The 22,938-nt window shown below is 45.7% G+C and overlaps 1 protein-coding gene across 1 annotated transcript in view; it reads left to right on the top strand.

The window, feature by feature from the left end:
- Positions 1-210: 210 nt before the first annotated feature.
- LOC146629861 (nidogen-1-like) overlaps positions 211-22,938 on the top strand; it is a 36,217-nt gene continuing 13,489 nt past the window's right edge. Inside the window, exons 1-11 of the mRNA XM_085355430.1 lie at positions 211-423; positions 11,987-12,289; positions 12,806-13,029; positions 14,395-14,978; positions 15,083-15,223; positions 15,494-15,745; positions 16,166-16,366; positions 16,544-16,783; positions 18,762-18,899; positions 19,114-19,242; positions 20,363-20,506. Of these exons, the coding sequence (XP_085211556.1) occupies positions 211-423; positions 11,987-12,289; positions 12,806-13,029; positions 14,395-14,978; positions 15,083-15,223; positions 15,494-15,745; positions 16,166-16,366; positions 16,544-16,783; positions 18,762-18,899; positions 19,114-19,242; positions 20,363-20,506 (2,569 nt within the window). The remainder of the gene's footprint in view (positions 424-11,986; positions 12,290-12,805; positions 13,030-14,394; positions 14,979-15,082; positions 15,224-15,493; positions 15,746-16,165; positions 16,367-16,543; positions 16,784-18,761; positions 18,900-19,113; positions 19,243-20,362; positions 20,507-22,938) is intronic.

The following is a 22,938-nucleotide window of genomic DNA, read 5'->3' on the forward strand; positions in this document are numbered from 1 at the left end:
CATTTCTAAAGCTGTCCCTCACTCAGTTTTTTATCTTTTAAAAAGTTCTAACTTCTAGCTTTACTTCACGTTATTTTGAAAAAGTCTCCGGAAGTTGTGCGGTCGTCACTCCCATCGCTCTCCATCCATCCATCCGTGCGCCCGTCCTCCCGCCGGTGTCACTCCGCCGCTGCGCTCAGCTCGTAGGTCGGTGGGAATCCTCAGGTGAAGATGGAGATGAAGGCCGTGTCCCGACTCTGCTGGTGGCTCTGCTGGTACTTGGCGGGTCTGGGTGCTGTGACTCGGGCTCTGAAGCTGGAGGAGCTGTTTGAGTTTGGAGAAGCAGCCGGAGACCTGCAGCTGCCACCCGGCTCCGACTCCACGGCAAAGCTGCCTCTGAAAGGGTCACTGGTGTACTTGGAGGAAGAATACGACACAGTTTATGTGAGTGTCATATCTAGAGGATGATGATGATGTGTTAAAGTTTCTTCGTAAAAAGAGGAGTACGCAGAAAAAAAAAATCCAGAATCAGCTTTTTGTCACCTTTCAAAGCATCAAAAACCAAAGTGAAGTGAAGCTGGTAAAGACTGAGAGTCTCAGTGGGAGAAATCATTTCTGATTTATTAGAATTTCTAAGGACAAAGCTGAGGGCTGTGCGGTTTTGTGTCCTGTAGGATCTGCTCATGGTCAGGTTCAGTGCGCTGCGTGCGCATGTTGAACGCTGAAGTTTAGCGCAACATTTCTGGGAACTGCTTTCAGAGGTGTGTGGTCAGAGAGGTGAGGATGTCCTCCATCTTTCTTGGCGCTGATCACATGTTTAAGTGACTTTTTCAGTAAAGTCTCACAGCTCCTCATCCTTTCGTTCAGCTCCAGGACACTCAGCTCTGTCTTTCGCTCACTCTTCATGATTCAAACTTAGTTCACTTTGCAAATGCAGCTCTGCCTTCGTTTCAGGCTCCTCGCACCTACCTGAGGAGTGAATTCCTTTCTCAGTGCAGTCGTTGTCTGTTTGTCACCTGATGAGCTTTTTTATTGGCGCTATACCTTTGTCCATCCTCCTGCTGCTTTCTGACTTTCGTTGTTTGATTTGTGGGTTTGTGTGACATGTGTGAACAGACAGGTGTGCGATTGGATTGGCTCAGTCTGACACAGGTGCTCGACTCTTTGTGAATATGTGAATTTAAATGTGAGCTGTTACTGACACAGTTAAAGTCCGGAGCAAAGCCAGGCTGCTCCCAGCTCGCTCGTGTCCAAAGCTCCACATTATTTCACTCTATAACAGGTAAAATTAACTGTGACAGAAACTATAGTATTATAGTAACAAAGTAAGTATTAAATATTTAATACCAATTATTATCATTAGCTCAGTGCAGAGTACATACACGTCATAGACTGTGTCAGCCTCAATATCGTTTGTGGCTTTTTTGGGGGGCGGGGCAAAATAGCTCAGAAAGCGGGATGGTCAGAGTTGCTGACTGTAGCTTACTGTAAACATGTTACTGCAGTCGTCTCCACAGAGAGACGTCCAGTGTGGATGACACACAGAGCTCGGTCACACACTTTTAGACTGATGTGCTCAGATTTGCACACCTGCTGAACGCTCTCCTTACGCATCCATGTCCACTGCTCTTCTGTCCCACAACTGTTTGCTTTCCATCCCCCAAAACAAAAACAAAAAGACCACACACATCTCCCTGGCTCAACAGGAAGTTGATGAGACACAGTCAAGGTCCAGCTCCAGTAAACTCCTGTCTTTTCACATTATTTCAGACACAGAGCTGTTACTGGGGGTAGAACGAGTTATTTGCATATAGGACAGGAAATCTATGAATGTTGGTTTCCTGTTGAACCCACAGGTAAAGCTAACAGTCAAAGAGCTTTAAGGAGCTGTGGTTTGAGCCCCGGCCACGCCGGTCTGCACATCAGTGTGTCACTGGGTGAGATAGTGAACCGTGATGTGTTCATCATTACGTCGAGTCCGAGTGGGTGGGTGGGTGGGTGACATGAGGCTCGAGTGGAAAAGCTTCAAGGTGCTGGTGGAGATTGAAAGTCGGGGTGTGCTTTCCAAACGATATTCCTTTTTTAAATGTGCTGTGTTAGGACGTGTTTTCTCACTTCCAGAGAAAAGTCTCTGATTTTGTGGTTGTTCCATTTTCATGCAGATGATAGAATATCAAGCAAAGGTTGTGTGTTGTGTGTCATTTAAACATTATGAATTTGTATTAACAGAGTTTCAGGGTGAAAGCATGAAACTAAAAGCTGCTCTCAGCCTCTGCTGCTGGGTTTCACTCAGTGTGAAGATCTAATAGTAAGTGTGTAGTCGGCCCCCACCAGCTCTTTTTCAAGCATCTCCATCTATCCATCACCAGTCCCACCCCGTAGCGCGTCAGAGCGAGTAATATCCTGCTGCTTTGTGCTTCACCAGTGTTTATGAGTCCTTTACATTTAATATGATGCCCGGGTTGAAAACCACAAGATGCAGTCTCCTGGCTCAGCTCCAGGGTTTGCTGCTGAGGAGGTTATCTGGGTTGTAGTTTGATCCTTGACAGTAAATGGAGGCTCTTTGGAGAGCCGGCACATCTGGAACATGGAAGAATGACACATTTGTCCTCCCAAACCAGATGTCACGTCTCAGGGTGTTTCCTCCCTGTGTTGTTCTCACACTGATAATGATGATCTCAGGGGTCAGACATGTGTGATGTCAGCAACGTCCTGGCAAGTTTGCCCGGGGTACTGCTACAGCTCCTTAAACAGTACATGCAGTACTGCATGTTGAGCCAGGCTTTTAACAGCTCCACACAGTGTCATCCAACATATCGTGTTTTTCAGACCATAAGGCACACTGTTGATGAACGGGTCTGTTTTCATACATAAGGCACACCGGATTATAAGGCGCATTAAGCGAAACAAAATTGGATAAAACTTTACTCAACTCATTCTTCTTGCTTCCTCCACTTCTGTACCATTGATTCATTAATGCTGAATCCTCTCACAGCTGCTCTATTCCCATGTTGTTGCAGTACATTAATGACTAACCTCGTATTGTAAATGGACTGGTTCTTATATAGCGCTTTTTTACACAACTTGTGCATTCACCCATTCTGTCACGGTGCGGCATGGCACACCGTGGAAGGAGTGGGGAAGGAGGACCCAGGCGCGGTACTCTGTGTATAAACAGTGCGTTTATTTACAGTGATGGAAACAATAACAGTAAATCCCCGTGCTCTCCCGTGACTCCCGTGTCGTGTCTTCCCAAAAAGTCCGTGCTCCGTGTTCTCCACTCTCGTGTGTCCACACACACCCCGTGCCTGCTGCCCTCCGATGTTCCACGCTCCTCCTGAGGGGAAAATGACAGAGGCAGCTGTCAAGACACTTAATTCCAGTAGGCATACACTCAGACTTTAACTAAGCAGAAGACTAACGTGGAGTCTCATGGAATGATCCCGCGTCGGTGGGAGCTCCAAGACTCTCTTAAGTAGCTCCGCCGACGAGGCCTGATCAGCAGCAGGTGTGTGGCTTCGGGTGTGGCCAGTCCCCTTGCAGGACCACACCCTCCAGGCCTGACGCCGCCTATAAACAGGTGCTCAGCCACACACACATATATATATATACACACACACAAGCACAGAGAAGGGAAGCAACACCAAAATACATATAATAATATAATTCATAACTGCGCAGGGATCCTGGGTCGCTCAGACCCAGGACCCTGACACATTCGCACATTTTTCTAAGTGCTTTATAGCTAACATTCACACACACACACATACTCCGATGGATGCATCGGAGAGCAATTTGGGGTTAGTATCTTGCCCAAGGATATTTGGCATGCAGACTAGGGGAAGCCAGGAATCGAACCACCAACCTTCCGATCAGTAGATGACCTGCTCTACCACCTGAGCTACAGCCACCGTATTGTGGCTGAATAATCTCAGTTGTTCTCCTGACTGAAGTTTGGTCCGTTTACAGCATCCTGCCATGCGATTGCATTTGTCTCTAACCATCAGGAACCTTCACGTTAACTTTTATCGAGTGGAAGAAAGTTAGCGTTCATCCTCCAGCTTCACTGTGTTTACCTAACATAGCTGTGTCGCTAGCGATCACATAGCACATCATTATATACCAGCTAGCCCAACTTCAGTAACCCTACAAACGTCACTGCTGTTTAGTTTTCTGTCTTCATTTATGCTGGAAGTGATAACAGAGCTGTACGTTTGAATTTGTTCAGAAATCTCTCAGTCAGAACATGCTATATCATGCTTAGGTGGAAGCTAGCGAGAAGGAAAAACAATCCCAGCGTTTTATTTTTCCTCTTTGCTGGCACCACGTACGAAACCCCGGGAGACGACCACACATGAACACATCATTACACACAAGCATGGATGCTGACAGCGGCATTGGACAGTTAGCTAGGTTACATCGTAGGCTCTACAAAGGCTGCAGCAGCCGGGTCACGTGTTTTGGCCCAACATTGACCGCTTGTTACGATGATGAGACCCAGGCAGCTGCCGGTTTAATCCCTTGCTCGCCTTGTCTTTATGTAACAAATGGTTTATTAGTGAGATGCAAATTATAAATGCAGCATTTTATCAGTGACAGTTTGAAGAGCCATTTTCACCCTTGATTTTCCATCGCTGGGCTTTGCCTCAGTGTAACACACATCGAAAACAGTCTTGTCCTGTGGTTCGGGTGATGCAGATGTCTTGGTATAGCCTGGAAGAGGCGGTGTGCTCACTACAGGTAGCATTTTGTGTACACTGATACAATATGGCATATGATTTTAGCTAATACACTAATGATTACATACATACATACACTCATCATCTGCGTGATTGTCAGTTTCTTTGAACTGTTCATTTTCTACGGTGGAGTGATTGTACAGCATCATTAATTACTTTGAAATGCTTGAGTTGGATTAAAATTTGGAGTTTCGCTAATCCAAACCGGGTCAAAAGTGTATATACGGCTCAAATAGATGCATACACCCCCACTAATATTGGGTTAAACATCTCTTAGCACGTTGCACATGTAGCCATCAACAAGCTTCTGCATATTTCAGCCCAGATATGTGATGAGTCTTCTGGGCAGAAGACCCGAGTTTGGGGGCGTCCAGAGGGACATTCCAGAACCTTAATGCTAGCTTGCTTTATCCATTCCAAAAACAGTGTTGTGTGCTTGGGATCGTTGTTCTGTTGGAACTCCCGTCTGTGTCCAAGTTTCAGTCGTCTAACTGTTGATTTGAGGTGAAGTTGGTGAATTTGAAGATAGTGCTCCTTCATTATTCTGTTACTGCACAGTGTACCAGTGGCAGCAAACCAGTCCCAGAGCACAGTGCTACCACCAACATGCTTGACACTGGCAAGTCCATGACATGCTTTTAAATAGCATAGTGTTAAAGTCAGGAGAGGTGTCTTCTCAAAGTTCATTAGTAGATTCAGGAAATCACCACACATCAGGACGTTACTAGCTGTGAGGCTTTCTATTCTACCCGGGCTGTAGATCATCTGGGCACATGTCAGGCCCCATAAGTACTTTTGCACCAGCATCACCAGTGTCCAGTAAAAACACTACCTCCACCATCATCCTGTACACTACACGTAAGAAAGGGAAACTGCATAAAATATCTCAATTCTCAATGTTTTTGTGAGCAGAATTTTAATATTCTGATAAAGAGGCCTTACAAGTACCTATGAAGCGCCTTCAGGCGACTTTTGTTGTGATTTGGCGCTATATAAATAAAATTGAATTGAACATATGATAATCTTTAAATAAAAAATTACCAGTATTTTCCTTAATGCTCCACTAGTAGAAATGAAATCAGAATTATTAAGAGAGTTGCTGTCCAGGCGCTGTGCTTTTAAAAACATTAAATCGTGTACTGCTCATATTAAAGTGGGCATGAAAAAACTACATGTATGAAGCCCCCGCGGAAAAACTGATGCAGGTCTAACACCTAAAACATTGCTTTTAGTTACAGTGTTTACATCAGAATAAAGTCAGGAATATGACATCAGTGGGTTGGTTGATTGCTGCTAACACTAAGTCCTGTTAGCTAACCAGTGAGCATGAAGCACATTTCATTGAACTGGACACACAGCTGTTGGTAGAGTTTCTCATCAGCCGTGTTCCTTTGCAGTGTGTTGCTGTCTGCTCTGTGATGAAGGTGGAGCTTCTTCAGCTCTGCAGTGTCAGATACCGGCTGGGAGAGCAGCCATTCGAGCCGCTCGTGCATTTCTCTGAAGGAAGCCTGTCTCTGGGAGGAGGGTGTGATGGGGGAGGGTGGGGGAAAGCTCCCCTGAAGACATGACTTTGCTGAGACCCTCTTTACAGAGGCACTCGAGCAATGTGGCTTTCCTCTTTGTCTCATGTTTCCTCTCCTCTTCCTGTCTCATCTCAAGGTTGCAGATATGTTTTCAACATTTTTGATGCTGGCTGCTTGTAAAGATATCAGACGTGCCTGCTCAGTATGTGTTTTGTCTCTGCTGTGCTTTGATGATTATGTGACCTTCAAAGCTAAGAATGTCTTTGCTCACAAACAGACGTTTAGGTTCGACTCAGCTCCAGTTATCTCAATCCCAGAGGTCACAAAGCAGTAGAGAAATGGATAGTTTCCATTCTTAGTTTTTGGATTGTTTCTGCATAAAGATGCAGAAAAACTACCTGCAGCCCAAAATGTTCCAGTTAAAATAAATCACTCTTTACTGGGAATGTGACAGTACGAGACCATGTCACTGCCATGAGTAAACTCCACACTGACAGGTCAGAGGGGGGAGTCGAACTTGGGACCTTTATCTGTGCAGATGATCAGTTAGCTGTTTGACAGCTACTCTTTTATGATTTATGGAAATATAAGGACGTTGGTGATGGGCCTATGATTAGCTAAGACGGCCGGGTGATGGCTTTTTAAGTAATCATTTAACTATTTAAGGGCCTGTGTTTCGGTAGCAATCATATTTAATATTGAAGCATTAATCAATGGTGTGTTACTTTCAGAGTAGGGCTGCTCAATTAATCGAATTTTAATCACGATTACGATCTGGGCTTTCAACGATCATTAAAAATGACTGAGCCGATTATTAGCCCCTCCCTCGTGCTTTACTCTCGCGCTGCTCCGTGTGGCAAATCGAGCGCACCTCTCTGCATTTCGAACATACGTCACAACAATTAAGAGGACCCGAGGGAAGTTCGGAAAGCTCGGAAAGCTAAGCAGAAGTTATTTGGAGAGGAGAGTGACTGCCGTTGGTTGAAAAGAGAGGTAAAAAAAGAAAAAAAACTTCAGTGGTGTGGAAACATTGTGGGTTCAGTCAGACGTGGATCAAGTAGACACAGTGTGTAAACTTTGCTACGGTGTCGTAGCTGCACCACAGAGCAACACTGCAAAGTTCACTAAACATAGATGTTTACATTTTTTATTTATTTTTTATATTGCAAACATTTGCACTGTTATCAGTATTTGCACTATTTTATATTATTTTTTAAAGTCATTATTCAATACATTGTTATTGTTAACCCTTTAAATCCCTGTAGAACTGGAACCGTGTAAGCTAGCGCAATAATTTGTTTTGCATATGAAACCGGAGGAGTTGTACTTACATCTGATGCCATCAGCTTGTCACGGTTTCCTTCCACATAAAGCTTTCATTTCATTTCCTGTCCGAAACCGGAAGTGACGTCATTTTCGCGGAAAATGTAGTTTTTTACTTGTAGGCCTTAAAAGCCTATACTGGTGTTTTTATAAGTCATGTTTGACTTTTCTGAATAGTTGCTGGGATGCTTAGGACTCGAATTGCACTGCTGGAAATAGTTTATTTTGATGCACCTGCTGTTTTCTTTGCAAATTTGCATCATAGGATTGTTTTTTTGTTTTTCCTGCAGTATATAAAAATTGGTGTATCTCCAAAATAAAACTATGAAGACACTCAAAATAAATTTCCTGTTGCTGTAAACTATTTTTTTGCAACTTTTTTGTATTTAAAGTTTTGAGGGATAAACCTCTTAAATTTCTCCAAGTAGAAATATATGTAAAAAAACAAAACAAAAACGATTTTCAATTTTTTTGTAGTTTATTGCACTTTTTTGCAATTAATGTAATTACTATGGACTTAATGAATACATATTATTAAAATATGGGCTATAACAGTTGTATTGATATATAGCAACTTGAAATGCTCCCAAAAATGGCTCCACAGCATGTAAAAAAAATAATATAAGCTCTGGCGGACTTGGTTCTATAGTAGGTCTTAAAGGGTTAAATAAATATCGTCAAATAATCGATCTCAATTTCAGTGAAAATAATCGTGATTATCATTTTTGCCATAATCGAGCAGCCCTATTTCAGAGTATAGAAAGCACAGGTAGGATTTATTATAGTTGGGGACATATTTGCTGTACACCTCTGAGATTTCTACAAATTTAGTGTCAGCTTTAGCTCAAACGTTAAAGATGAAAGCAGGACATGAAGATGACATTAGGAGTGTGAGTGTGTGTGTGTGTGTGTGGTACACATGGAGGTATGATGAGCGACTCGTACAGTTTATTTCTGGTGCAGTGAGTGTGTAAAAACAGACAAGATCAGTGTGTTTTTGAGGGATTTTTACTGTCAGCTTGTTGATTAAACATTAAAATAATCCATAACATCAGAAACAAGACTAATACCATGAATGAAAATCATCATGATTTAGTTTCATTTAATATAATTACCCAAATGTTCAGCAGTCTTTTCCCTCTCATGTCTGATAAAGTTCTGGATTGCTTAGTTTTGCTGCTGAGTGTTTCCCATGATGCACTCAGTGCTTCTTCTGTTCAGACGGCTCTCTGCACTAAGTGAGGCTCTTGTCTGGCTCTTCCACAGTCTGCCTTCGTCCTCCACTCATACCCAGCCAGTTATTGCCGCCCCTCCCTGAGCCTGGCTCTGCCGGAGGTTTCTTCCTCTCCACTGTCGCCATGTGTTTGCTCATAGGGAGTCATATGATTGTTGGGTTTTCTCTGTATTACTGTAGGGTCTTTACCTCACAGTATAAAGCGCCCTGAGGCGACTGTTGTTGTGATTTGGTGCTGTATAAATTAAACTGAATTGAACTGAATTAGTTTGCTTTTGGGTCGCACATCATCAGCTGTGAGCATCTCAGAATCAGAATACTTTATCAGTGCCAAGGCAATGATGTGGTCAAAGTTCCTCCCGGACAGTAAGAACAGTAACTAACACTGAAACAGGCTGCATGCTGGCTGACACATGAAAGATGCATGTTTGTAAAGCCTTTGATAAACAGCTGACAGATCTGGTTTGTCTCATTGTTGTATGCAACGGTGAATGTAAACCTGTGTCGTGGCACAGCTACGGTGAAATTCTGCTTTGCTTTGTTAAAAATGCTAAAGGTGACGGTGGTTTAGTGACTGATCATCAGGTTTGGGAAAGAATCTGAATCTGTGACACTAAACAGATGATGAACAGCCTGTGAGACACGAGGTTGGGAAGGTTTAACTGTGAGAATGAGATAAAATCACAGAGCAACAGGACAACTTTATATGAAGCGCGCAGTGTGTACTGGATGTTTGACAAGTGAATATTACCAAATAACTTAGAGCACAAACTGCTTTGCATACCTCTCTCTGTCTATGTCTTGTCATATAATATGCAGAAGGCATACGATGCGTATTAAAGCTCAGTCACAGCGGGGCATGTCTAGGTTTATCTCCTGTTGTAGAAATCCTGCGTCAGTCACCACCATTGCTCATATTTTGAAACCTAAACAAATGAATGATTGTCTCATTATCTGAACTGAAGAAGTTGATTATTATGACATATTTTTGCTATTTTGTCTGCATTTACTGCCTTGTCCTTGAAAGGAGACTGCACTCAGTTCATGGTGGTGTGGCTTCACACGGTCACGATTCGAGTCAGGCTTAAGCTGGGCTAATGATGGGCTAAAGCTGGGCTAATGATGGGCTAATGCTGGGCTAATGATGGGCTAATGCTGGGCTAAAGCTGGGCTAATGCTGGGCTTAAACTGGGCTATTGCTGGGCTAATGCTGGGCTTAAGCTGGGCTAATGATGGGCTAATGCTGGGCTAAAGATGGGCTAATAATGGGCTAATGCTGGGCTAATGATGGGCTAATGCTGGGCTTAACCTGGGCTAATGCTGGGCTAATGCTGGGCTTAAGCTGGGCTAATGCTGGACTAAATCTGGGCTAATGATGGGCTAATGCTGGGCTAATGCTGCGATAATGCTGGGCTAATGCTGGGCTAAAGATGGGCTAATGATGGGCTAATGATGGGCTAATGCTGGGCTTAAACTGGGCTAATGATGGGCTAATGCTGGGCTTAAACTGGGCTAATGATGGGCTAATGCTGGGCTTAAACTGGGCTAATGCTGGGCTAAAGCTGGGCTAATGATGGGCTAATTCTGGGCTTAACCTGGGCTAATTCTGGGCTAATGCTGGGCTAATGCTGGGCTTAAGCTGGGCTAATGCTGGGCTAAAGATGGGCTAATGATGGGCTAATGCTGGGCTAATGATGGGCTAATGCTGGGCTTAACCTGGGCTAATGCTGGGCTAATGCTGGGCTTAAGCTGGGCTAATGCTGGACTAAAGCTGGGCTAATGATGGGCTAATGCTGGGCTAATGCTGCGATAATGCTGGGCTAATGCTGGGCTAATGCTGGGCTTAAGCTGGGCTAATGCTGGGCTAAAGATGGGCTAATGATGGGCTAATGCTGGGCTAATGATGGGCTAATGCTGGGCTTAACCTGGGCTAATGCTGGGCTAATGCTGGGCTTAAGCTGGGCTAATGCTGGACTAAAGCTGGGCTAATGATGGGCTAATGCTGGGCTAATGCTGGGGTAATGATGGGCTAATGCTGGGCTTACACTCTGTGATTTTTGGCCCATTTTGAGCCGATTTTTCAGTCGTGCGACCGTTTTGGTGATCGGCCCGAATTTGGCCTTCATCGTGCGTCGTGCATCGTGTAGTATACGTGGGGTAACGAGAAGCGATTAACACCTCACGACCAGCTCCAGATCATCAATCGCTTGGTCGTGAGGACCGTCGTGAGGTTATCACCGCAGCTTCTCACACTGCGCACGCGCAAACACATAAAGGTTGTTGAAAAAGACGGAGCAGCAGTGCAGCGTGTGATCCGGACACAAGCGATGGAGGCACAACTTGTAGAGAGCTCATCCGAGCCTTTTCGATGTGGCCTCACAAAATCATCACGACCACAACAACCGTGAATAGTTGGATCTACACTGCTGCTCAATCACAGCTGCCTGATCATGTTTTTCATTAGCAATTTAGCAAAGTTGATGGTGGTGGTGTGTCTGTGTGAGTGAGAGACAGAGAGGGAGAGAGCGACAGATTTTCTGTTATAACCTTCATGTTATGGACGCACAGTGTGACTCAGGTCGCATCAGAGCATCGGCCATATAGTGTGTGACCTGCATCGTGACCTATGAACTTCTCACCCCTGCGAGTCAATCGTACAGTTTGAGCAGCAGCTGAATCGCACGACTGAAAAAATCGCCCAGTGTCTGCCCAGCTTAAAGAGATCTTTCTTTTCTGAGTGAATTATTTGTGTGGAATTCCTGGAGCTGACAGAGCACAGAATAGCAGCAAGAGAACTTTGTGCACTCTGCTTACACTTTGTGCTGAATAAGCAAATCATTTATTTAAATAATAAGTTATCATTCTGAGAATAACTGTAGCGCAGGGTTTGTTTGTCCTAGCTTTGAGAAACTTATGATAATGACGGAGCATCAACAGTCCTCACTTTATCTCACGTCAGTTACTGGCTCATGAAATTTAATCAGACAGTACTGGACCACATTTATAGTTCAGACCTCAGGATTGTGGGAAATGTCCAGATTGGTCATCAGTAAAAACATTTAACCTTAAAATAAAATGATACATTCTCACAATTACTAAAATCTGAGGTGCATAAATGCACTGTGTGATTTCACATGAAATATGAGGTGTCTGTTCATTAACCAAAGAACCTGATCCTCCTGTTTCAGATCAACACCAATGGGTTTGTGGCTGTTGCCGAGCCTCCCGCTGAGGAGAAATACCTGGGGAAGACGCCCAGTGAGTTTAAAATGATTGCAGTCCTTCTGGGAGACCTGGACAACAGTGACGGACAAGGCAAGGTGTACTTCAGGCACGACAGCACCCCCAATATCCTGGGTCGAGCCGCTGACCACATCAGGCAGGGTTTCCCAGATGGTAAGGTAGAGAAGCCCACCAACACCTTCATTGTTACCTGGGAGAACATGGCTGCCCAGGGGACATCTGGACGAGGAGACCAACTGGACACTAAGGTGAGGATTTCAATTTCTCTCAATTAGATAGTATGTATTTATTTTTTATATATATTATATACTTTTATTTACTAATTTATTCTGAGTGTATTTTCCTTAGTGCAGAAAAACGGATTATTTTTTAGTTCTACGGCATAAACACTCATTCTACCCTGTCTCCGTCTAAGTCAGTTTTATTAGCGCCAAATCACAACAACAGTCGCCTCAGGGCGCTTTATATTGTAAGGTAGACCCTACAGTAATACATACAGAGAAAAACCCAACAATCATATGACCCCCTATGAGCAGCACTTTGGCCACAGTGGGAAGGAAAAACTCCCTTTTAACAGGAAGAAACCTCCATGCTCAGGGAGGGGCGGGGCCATGATGGGAGAGACAGGACATGGTGTGGAATATCAGTGATGATTAAATGTAGAGTGGTGTATAAACACACAGTGAGCAAAAACACACACAAACCCACCCAGAATGAAAAATAAGCAGTGGTGTGGATATAAACATGTTATCTTGCACTTTCAGAGAATCACCTTCCAGCTGGTTGTAGCCTACACAGCATCATCTGCCTGGGCCATCCTCTTGTACCCCAGGAACGGCCTGCAGTTTCTCTACACATCAATAGGAGGAGAAAGAAAGCTGCTCGAGTCAGGCTTCAACGAAGGCCTGGTGGGCTGGTTCTGGAAAAAACAGGGGCTGTACTTCAACATTACCTCTGATGACGAGGCCTCCATCAGCCAACTTACCAAGTATGACTGCTGCTGATGCTTTTGCTATAGTGGAACTGAAAATATGAAGTCTGTGTTTGTACGTGGTGCTGTGATAAAGTGCCCGCTCCCTTCCTGGTGTATTTGTCACTTTAATGTTTCAGAACAAACAAGTTTTAATGTTTGACACAGAAAACCTGAGTAAATCCGAAGTCCTGTTAAAGAAGCTGTCCAAACCTACTGTGTGTGAAAAAGGAGTCATGGCTGTGGCGCCTTAATCAAATGTCTGAAACATCGTTAGTCCCACTCTTTGCAGGATTGTTTGACTTGAGGCACAATGGAGGGTTTCTCAGCATGGTCTTAAGGTCATAGCACAGCAAGTCCAGACGTTCATCAGGCCTCTTCAAAACCTTCATTTTGAGGTTTTTTGTTTGGAGCCATTCACGGGTGGACTTGCTGCTGTGTTTTGCATCATTGTTGCGAAACCCAAATGTGCTCGAGCTTCGGTAAACGATGATCGGATGTTTTCCGTCAGGACTTTCTGGCAGAGAGCAGAATTCATCAATGACAGCAGGTCCTGAAGCAGCAGGCAGCCCCAGACCAACCATATAAACAGGACATCTGCACAATGACTGAAACCAGCACCACTGAAGGAACAATGTGCTGAGAGTGACGTGAACAGAATCCATTTGACTGATGACTGAGCGTGCATCCACACAAGACAGGAAACGCCTTTTCACAGAGCTGTAGACTTTATTTAAGCAAAATCAAAGTTCCAGTAGTCCTTGTAATTAAGTTCTGAAATACACTTACTTTACTTTATTGATTTGTATAGCACTCTTCACAGGATAAAGTGCTTCACAATAATATAAAACAGTACAGTCAAACATACAGCACAAATCGGATTAAAAGCCAGTCTCAATAAATGAGTCTTAAGATGATGTTTAAAAGAACAAATACAATCCAGGCAACGTCGAGATGGAGGGAGAGCGTTCCACAACCTGGGGCCGCCGCTCTGAAAGATCACCTCTGGTTTTAAAACGTGTTCGGGGAACTACCAGCAGCCTTAGATTAGACGATCTCAGGCTGCGAGAGGGAGCGTGGCGTTCTAAGAGCTCAGAAATATGGGCAGGAGCGTCATGATTCAGAGCTTTAAAAGTCAGTACCAAGATTTTAAAATGAATTCTGAGATGTACTGGAAGCCAGTGTAATGAGCTGGTGCTCTCTTTTCATGTCTTTGTTAAAAGCCTTGCTGCAGCATTCTGGACTGACTGGAGACGCTCACGATTCTTTTTGCTACAACACATCTTAGAAATGCTGTCTGTCATTTCTAGTTTCCACTTCATTAGTTTGATTTTCACTGTCGTCCACTTTGGAAACATTTCATGTTATTCTTTATCCAACCAGAAAGACCAACGCAGCACGCAGTGGAGTTTGGGTGTACAAGATTGGATCCTCCCCGTTCTTCGTTGAGATCCAACCGGGGAAAGTGACTAGCTCTCCTGAGAATGAGGGTGTTACTGAGCCTCCTGTGACCATGTTACCAACACAGACTGCTGATCATGTGGGGGTGGACTTCTTGACCTATACAACCCAGGGGATAAAGACAGCTGGAACAGTACCGGAGGAAAAGCATGAGCAGCCATCTGAGACCCCCAGCAGCTTCCAAACCGGTTATCCAGAAACCGTCACACCAGGAAATGCAACGCTGAAAACTCAGGAGCCACACTTTGTGGAATCAGACACTATTGCACCAGCACCCACCAGCACTGGGACAATTCAACGAATACATCCAACCGAGCAACATGAGACTGAAACCAGATACACCACCTCTGAGACTTTGCAACCAAGACACACCACTCCCACGCCCAGTGAACCCAGATACACTTCAGAGAAGCCGGGGCTGCAACAGCGGCACGTACCAGCACCACCGCGTTCAGCTCCACAGCATCCTCAGATCGTTGTGGTCGATGAAGATTTGGATGTGAACGGTAGATTTCAATAACAGGACGTTTGTGTTTTATTTTTCTTTGGGTGAGATTGTCATAGTTTCATTCTGAAGCTACCGGCCTGCCTTCTTTTGTTCCTTTCACAGTGTTTGCATACAACCTGGAGACGTGTGCCCACAACAGGCACAAATGCTCAGCTTTTGCTGACTGCCGAGATCACAGCAGGGGGTACTGCTGCCACTGCAGGCCTGGTTATTATGGGAATGGGAAGGACTGTGTTGCAGAAGGTAAGAAGAACTGAGTTCCTTATCAGTGAAGCTGTGGATTATTTTAATAACAGGAAAGCAGCTTTGGTCATTTCTTATTGTGTAAGACAGTGTAGTCAAAACTATCCAAACTTTTCTTCTATTAAAGCTTCTTTAAAAGCATTAAAACTTGGTAAATGTCATGTAAATATTATTCCCTTTGTCTATATTTATCAGGAGTTTTCGTAGGAAAAAAGATGACTGAAGATAAAAGAAACAATAAAATGATTTAATGGAGAAGTTGTTTTTCAGGCAAACCCCAGAGGATGAACGGAAAAGTGAACGGCCAAGTGTTTGTGGGAAACTTACCTTCACCGATAAGGCTCACTAACAATGATTTGCACTCGTACGTGGTAGCCAATGATGGACGGGCCTATGTGGCCATCAGCAACATCCCCGACAGCGTGGGGCCCTCCCTGCAGCTTCTGTCCTCACTGGGGGGCGTCATCGGCTGGGCCTTTGCCTTGGAACAGCCCGGCTACGAGAATGGATTCAGTCTCATTGGTAAGGCTGCAGGTTGATGATGATTGTTGTGTAAAGCTGCATCAATTTGTCCCTCGTGTGCTCACAAAACTGCTCAGAACTGCAAAGACTCTGGGCCTCTAGAGCCTGGGAACAGTTAAATACTGTAACTGTAATGTTTATCATGTTTGTATGCAGAAAGTCCAAAACAGATTCAGAAATGATTCCATTCATGCTGAGCTCACTGTGAGCTGGAAGCAGCAAACCTCAGTGATGGCTATGTGGGAAAATGCCTGCAGATCAGCAGCTTCCAAACACTCAGACCAGCCTGTCTGGCACCAACAACCACACATCAGACAGTCTTCTTCATTCTGACGCTCAGTTTGCACTTAATGCACATTGCACTCAGTAGGTTGTCTTTGCCTAAATGCATTGAAAACGTGTGTTTTCACATTCCTGTAGGCGGCGTGTTTTCCCGACAGGCCGAGGTGGTCTTCCAGCCGGGCAACGAGCATCTGACCATCAAGCAAGAGTTTAAAGGCATCGATGAACACGACCACCTGGTGATGAGCACAGACCTGGATGGACGTCTGCCGGCTGTCCCGTTAGGCTCCACTGTCCAGATCAAGCCATACAAGGAGATTCACCAGTACAGCAGAAACTGTAAGGCCAGCAGCTCTGACACTAAGCTCGTCACGCAGTCAGGGCCTAACAGTCCGTTTTTCTGTTTTCAATCTTTCTGTGTAAATATTTCAGCCAAATCAATGTTTTAGGACATTAAAAGATTCACTTCCCACTGAAGGTAGCTCAATGCTAACGTATTTCTCCTCCTCTTTCTAGTCATCATCTCCTCCTCCAGCTGCAACTACACCATCACCTCCCCTGATGGAGACGTCCAGACTAGAAGCTACCAGTGGCGTCAGTCCATCATCTTTCAGACCTGCCCGTATGATGAGGCTGGGTGGGCGGGGGCAACGCTGACCACCCAGCAGCTCAGTGTAGACCAAATCTTTGTGATGTTTGACGCTAACAACCACCTTATCCGCTACGCCATGAGCAACAAAATTGGTCCCATCCACAGTATGTTACACGTCCACATATGTATCCGTGTGTGTGTCTGTGAGTGTGTATGTTGGAGCGCCACCACTAATTGCATTGATTTTTGAGTCACTAGTGACTCTACTGGTGACCTGTCCATTGTGTACCCTGCCTCCACCAGAAGTGGGTGGATGGGTGGATTTGGTTAAGAAGTTACTCAGTAAGATGTACAGGTGCCATGAGTTAGTGCTACATAACAGACAAACAAAACTAGAATCTGACTGAGCGAAATGAAACAAACGTCTTCAAAGGCCTGTAGTGAGGTGAGGTGAGGTCCCATTAAAATACTGGAAATGAACCAAAAGCACAAACAGTAGAAAAAAGGTGGCCGTCGCACTGTTGTTGTATTTAACAAACCAGAATAAGTCTTTCATGTTTGAAAGTGTGTAATAGCAATCAGAGACACAGGTGACACGAATCTTTCCAGCTGAAATGGGCTGTAAAAATATCGCTGATGTAACCTGGAAGGACGAGGCCACAGTCTTTGTCAAATGTGTTAAACCTGCCACAGAGTTTGTTTTATTTTACAGCCGACCTGACGTCTCGTTTGTGGATGGACCCTACAGGAGGCTCCAAGTTTAGCCTCCACATATTTAACCGAACAGCATTTGGAGGCTGTGATTATTAGTACTTGAGTTCTTGGCACAAACAGCAGTGATGTAAAAATCTGCCTCTGTGAATGTGTGGTGTATTTATTTTAGTTCCACATGTGTCACAGATGCAGACGGCACAGGTCAGGGAACAGACTCATGCTGAAGGTCACAGAAGGTTTCCCACATTGTCAGGGACAGTCACAGCGAAGCGGTGCGTGTTGTTACTCCGAGGAATGTTCGGAAACACATATCCAATAGTTTAAACCCTCAGCGGTGTTGCAGTGGGACATCGGAGGAAGGTAAACAGTAATCTGAGCCTGGCTCTGTTTCCTCAGCTGCAATCAGAGTGAGAGTGCTGCAGGCAGGGGGCGAAGATCAGCGGCTGATGTCAACAAGATACCAACCCGGGCTGGGGGTGGGGGTTGGGGGAGGGGCAGGATTTGAGGTAAATATGCAGGTGAGGTTGGTTGGAGAAGCTCGGGGGGTTTAGAGTTATACAAGCAAACAACACTGAGCTGGGCTTTGTTGGCAAACAGCAGAGCATCTGGGACATGTTTCCTGCCAGGAGCTCCGCCCAGCTGCACGAGCAGAAAGCAGTCAGTGAGTGAACCACAGATTCGCTTTTATCCATTAATCCTTTTATCATGAAGAAGGAGCAGCAGTCGCCTACAACATGCATGTCTCGATATTCCACCAAAATATCCCCAAATATTTAAATTCTCATTTCTGCAAACTCGACAGACAAACGCAGATTTTCCTTAAATACTTGAATAACAGAGCAGCTCTGATGTTACACAGCAGCTGTACTTCGTGTATTCACATCAAATATCAAGAACCATGGTGGCTTTGGAAGAAGCACTCAGGAAGTCACTAATGAGTGGTGACGTCGCGGTGGTTAGGTCCATCTTTTCTATACAGTCTATAGATGTTTGTGTTGCTGACGATGGAAACTAAGCGTGTCTCCAGGCGAACAACAACTGTGACAAAGTGAAACTGTAACAGCTGAAGAGCTGGATGGGAGAGCTTTCTAACACCAACACATATAACATATGTGTGCATATGTGTGTTTGCACATTTACATGATGCTTGTTGTTCTTCACGGTTAGATTTTATTGGTAAACAACGTGCAGGTGACACAGCTCACTGTTCTCTCTCGCTGCCTCGCTTCTTGCTGTGCTGGTGGTTTACCGTGAGTGCTACTTTCTGGAGACACTGGATCTATTTTCAGGGTTATCATTATCTGGTTGACCTTCAGGGTTTGTTGCCAAACTGCACAATCTTTTCTGCTCGGTGTGCGCGGTTCTGCGTTTGTGTGCTGTGAAGAGTCACATTGTTTCTGACTGGAGGTGTGTCTAATTTTCTGACAGGCAGTCTTCTGGAGCAGAATCCGTGCTTCAGCGGCCGACACGGCTGCGACATTAACGCTGTCTGTACACCTGGCGAGGGCGTCCGGTTCAGCTGTGAATGCACAGCTGGTTTCGCTGGAGATGGACGATATTGCCACGGTAACAAACCCACACTTGGTCACATGGGCAGTGCTGAAAATGGGAAAGAACAGATGAGAGAATAATTTCAAAAATGTGACAGTCACGTGGAAACGCTCCATAGTAGTAAAATGATGATCTGAACCTGGATTACATTTAATCTGAGCGTCTACAAGCAGCACATGGAGCAGAGATCATGTAATGTGCAGTAACATTACATGTATGTTGTTGGCAGATATTGACGAGTGCAGGGAGACTCCTTCAGTGTGTGGACCCAACGCCGTCTGCAGTAATCAGCCTGGAAGTTTGCGCTGCGAGTGCTCCGCCGGCTTTGTGTTCGCCAGTGATGGAAAGACGTGTGTCGGTGGGTTGTGTGTGTGTGTGTGTGTGTGTGTGTGTGTGTGTGTTGACAGCTGGGGGGTATCTGGTTCCTGTGGGTGAGTATGACTTTGTTGCACCTAAAGCTGACAGCGGACATAAACAATAACGATCTGTGCAGCACAGACGAGATGTTTCCTGCCTGGTCTGTAGTGACGAGATGTGACTGCTTCAACCTAAAATGAAGATGCTGTCGGGTTCGTTGGTTGGACCTCGTCCCTCTGATGGGATGTTGTAATGTAGGATGTGTTTAAATATAATAGTTTGGATGGTTAATGAGTGCTGTGGAATTTTAGCTTCATAAGTCAAATACTCTTCAAGATTAATCTTTTTTTCAAAACGACCTGTCCACCCACCTACAGCAGGGCACTTTGAGGTGATCTCAAAAACTAAAGGCCTGGAAGTTTCACCGGGGCAGTACATTCCTGCCCCGAGTGGAGGATTTGAAATGTCTCTGGGTCTTGTTCACGAGTGACGGGAGATCGACAGACGGATCGGTGCTGCAGCTGCAGTAATGCGGACGCTGCGCCGGTCCGTCGTGGTGAAGAGGGAGCTGAGTGTAAAAGCAAAGCTCTCAATTTACCGGTCCATCTACGTCCCTACCCTCACCTGTGATCACGAGCTGTGGGTAGTGACCGAAAGAACGAGCTCGCGGATACAACCAGCAGAAATGGGCTTCCTCTGAAGGGTGGCTGGCCTCTCCCTTGGAGACTGGGTGAGGAGTTTGGCCATCCGGGAGGGGCTCAGAGTAGAGCCGCTGCTCCTCCACATTGAAAAGAGGTGAGGTGGGTCGGGCATCTGATAAGGATGCCTCCTGTTCGCCTCCTGGGTGAGACGTCCCACCGGGAGGAGGCCCCGGGGCAGACCCAGGACAGCGTGTCCTGGGAATGCCTTGGAGGAAATGGAGGTGGTGGTGGAGGAGGTGGCCAGAAAGAGGGAGGTCTGGGCTTCTCTGCGTAGGCTGCTGCCCCCACGACCGGCCCAGGATAAGGGGGAAGAAGATGGATGGCTAGATAGACACCACTGGTCTTTATTATCATACTAATGAATGGGGACGTGTAGTTTGGGACAGGTTCATCAAAACATGTTTCTCTCTGGTCCTGCAGAGGAGAACCGTCCAGTAGATCACTGCCAGAGAGGCTCTCATGACTGCGATGTTCCACAGAGAGCACTGTGCCGCTACACCGGAGGTTCAGCCTACACCTGCTCCTGTCTGCCGGGGTTTGAGGGTAACGGCCGGGGCTGTCGGGGTGAGTTCACGGTGCTCGCTGATGTCTCATCCTTAATAAACAGATGCATTGTAAATGTAAGAGACACTGCTGCATGAATACAACAAATGTTTGGGATCGTATGCCTGACAGGTATGTTCACCTGTCACAGAATGAAGAGTCACTCCACAGCTTTACAGGCTCGTATCAGTGTGTGCTGCACAGCAGTCAGTCCTTTACCACAGACCTCTGTCTGTCCACAGTCACAGCTACTGAGTGGTAACTGCAGGTCGAGCTTTTACAAGTGAGGCTCAGCACAGCCTCATGCAATCCACAGTTCTGCACCTCTCTCCAGCTACATGACAGAAACCTTTCAAAGGCTCTGTGTGTGAAATGTTCAACACAGCCAGGACCTGTGTGTCATCAGTTTACTCAGATTACAGGTGTTTGGGGGTGAAAGGTCACCACGGGGCTCAGGCCCATCTCAACGCTCTCTTACAGCCTGTTTGAAGAGCTGGATTTTTATGGGTTTGATGGATTAACACGCTGACACTCGTGGCTCGAGTAATAATGCGTTCTAGTTTGCTGTTAGGTTTCAGAGTCATTTTCAGCACATTGCTCTAAATATCTGTAAGCTGATTGGATGTCTGTCGTCCTCCATGTAAAACTGTGTGTCCTTGAGTCTGGAGATGTTTGTCGTGCTCGCAGACAGCATGTAACGTACACCATGCTCCAGTGCTAATGGTACAGACTGTAAAGTGCTTCAGAATCAGTGTACTTACAGTTACAAACATCACGATGTTCGGGTCTGACACCTTTAGCTCCTGTTATCTAACCGTTGATCGACGTGCTGAAACATGCAGCCACGCCTCACAGCGCTGTGGGCTGATAGTGCTCAGCCCTGTCTCAGACTGGCTGCTTCGATCAGGGCTCTGTGGGGCAGGACTCTTTGTTCTTGTGGCTGGAGATGGCTCGTGATGACCGGCTGGATGTTTGGGCTACAGAATGCAATGAAGATGCTTTCCTCTCATAGCGTTTATGCTACCTGTCACTAACTCAGCCGTCGAGCCACTAGACTTATGACCGCTGGCTGGATCTGAGCCTCTGTGGACAGAGGGCTGCAAGACAGGAGGACAAAACTATTGCTGCTATAAATACACCGTCTGGTTAAAGAGACGGGTCTGTCAGCATGCTTTGTCGATTCAACGTTGGCTGAAGAAGAGTCTACTCAGAGCCCGTAATTAGCAGCTGCAAAAAGGGACTATGTTAAAACCTGTACCTCACCCAGCCACCAGGGGGTCATTTGGGTGACTTGGTGTCGTTGATTTATCTTTAAATTCAGTCTGTGATGCACATAGTCATCTAAATTCTGCCCACAGACGTACGACTGCTCAGTGTCCATCGGCTGTTTGTGTTCGGGTCCATATTCGCAAGCAGTGATAACACAGCTGCTCTCAAAGACACGACCAAACAGGTTTAGGAGGATTTTGCTGCTGCGGGAGCCTGCCAGGCTGTCGCGCCCGGGAACTCTGGCGTTATGGCTTCATTACAATAGACCCTGTGCACGGGAAAATGCTAACTTCCTGTTTTAAGACCGGATGTAAAGTAGCTTTATTTTGCGGTCAATCGCTACTGCGAAGGTGGACTCCAAAGTCATATCCAAACACGAAAACGGAAAGATGGCATTAAGTTACAAAGAGCAGAAGGTGGGAACACTCACCACTGCTGTGTCAAAAAAGTCAAATGATCAGTTTTGACGTTTGAAGCGTGCAGATCGATTGTTTGTTTACATCACTCAACACAAGCAGAACTGCATCACTGCAGCAGAAGACACATCTCTGTATAGTGACAGTTATTATGATTTAAACAGGCAAATGTTCAGCATTCAAGCCACAGGTGAACAGGGATAGCTCAGTAGGTAGAGTGGTGGCCCTGACACCCCATGACCGGAAGGTCGGGGGTTCGACTCCACTGAACGGCCACCCTGAGGTACCCCTGAGCAAGGTACCGTCCCTACACACTGCTCCCCGGGTGCTGCATTGGTGGCTGCCCACTGCTTGATTGCTGGTTAGGGTCTGTATACATGAGTATTTACAACGAGTATGTTGTGACGTACCTTCAAAATTACAGCGGTCCCTCTCTATGACGCGGCTCACTTTCCTGCGTCCTGGTTGCTGCAGACGATCTCCTCTGTGCCGTCTCTCCTGTGATCTACTGGACGGTTCTCCATCGATCACCGGCAGTGTGACTCTGCAGTGCTGTACTGTATGTTCGTTTCCCCCAACAAACACAACGTCGACAAAACGTTCTGCACCGTCAAAGGCACCTGCGGTAGCACCCAGAAGGCAGAGGAAGATGCTGACCATCACACTAAAACTTGGACTTCTGATTCATTAATGTTGAATTCTCTTGCAGCTGAAAACAGGGTTTGATCTTTGGTTTATACTCGACTTATTCTTCTACAAAGGTTTGAA

This window comes from Diplotaxodon limnothrissa, linkage group LG6, assembly GCF_057381915.1.
Source record: "Diplotaxodon limnothrissa isolate DT_005_m linkage group LG6, D_limnothrissa_male_GT1.1, whole genome shotgun sequence".
In the NCBI taxonomy this organism is placed as follows: Eukaryota; Metazoa; Chordata; class Actinopteri; order Cichliformes; family Cichlidae; genus Diplotaxodon; species Diplotaxodon limnothrissa.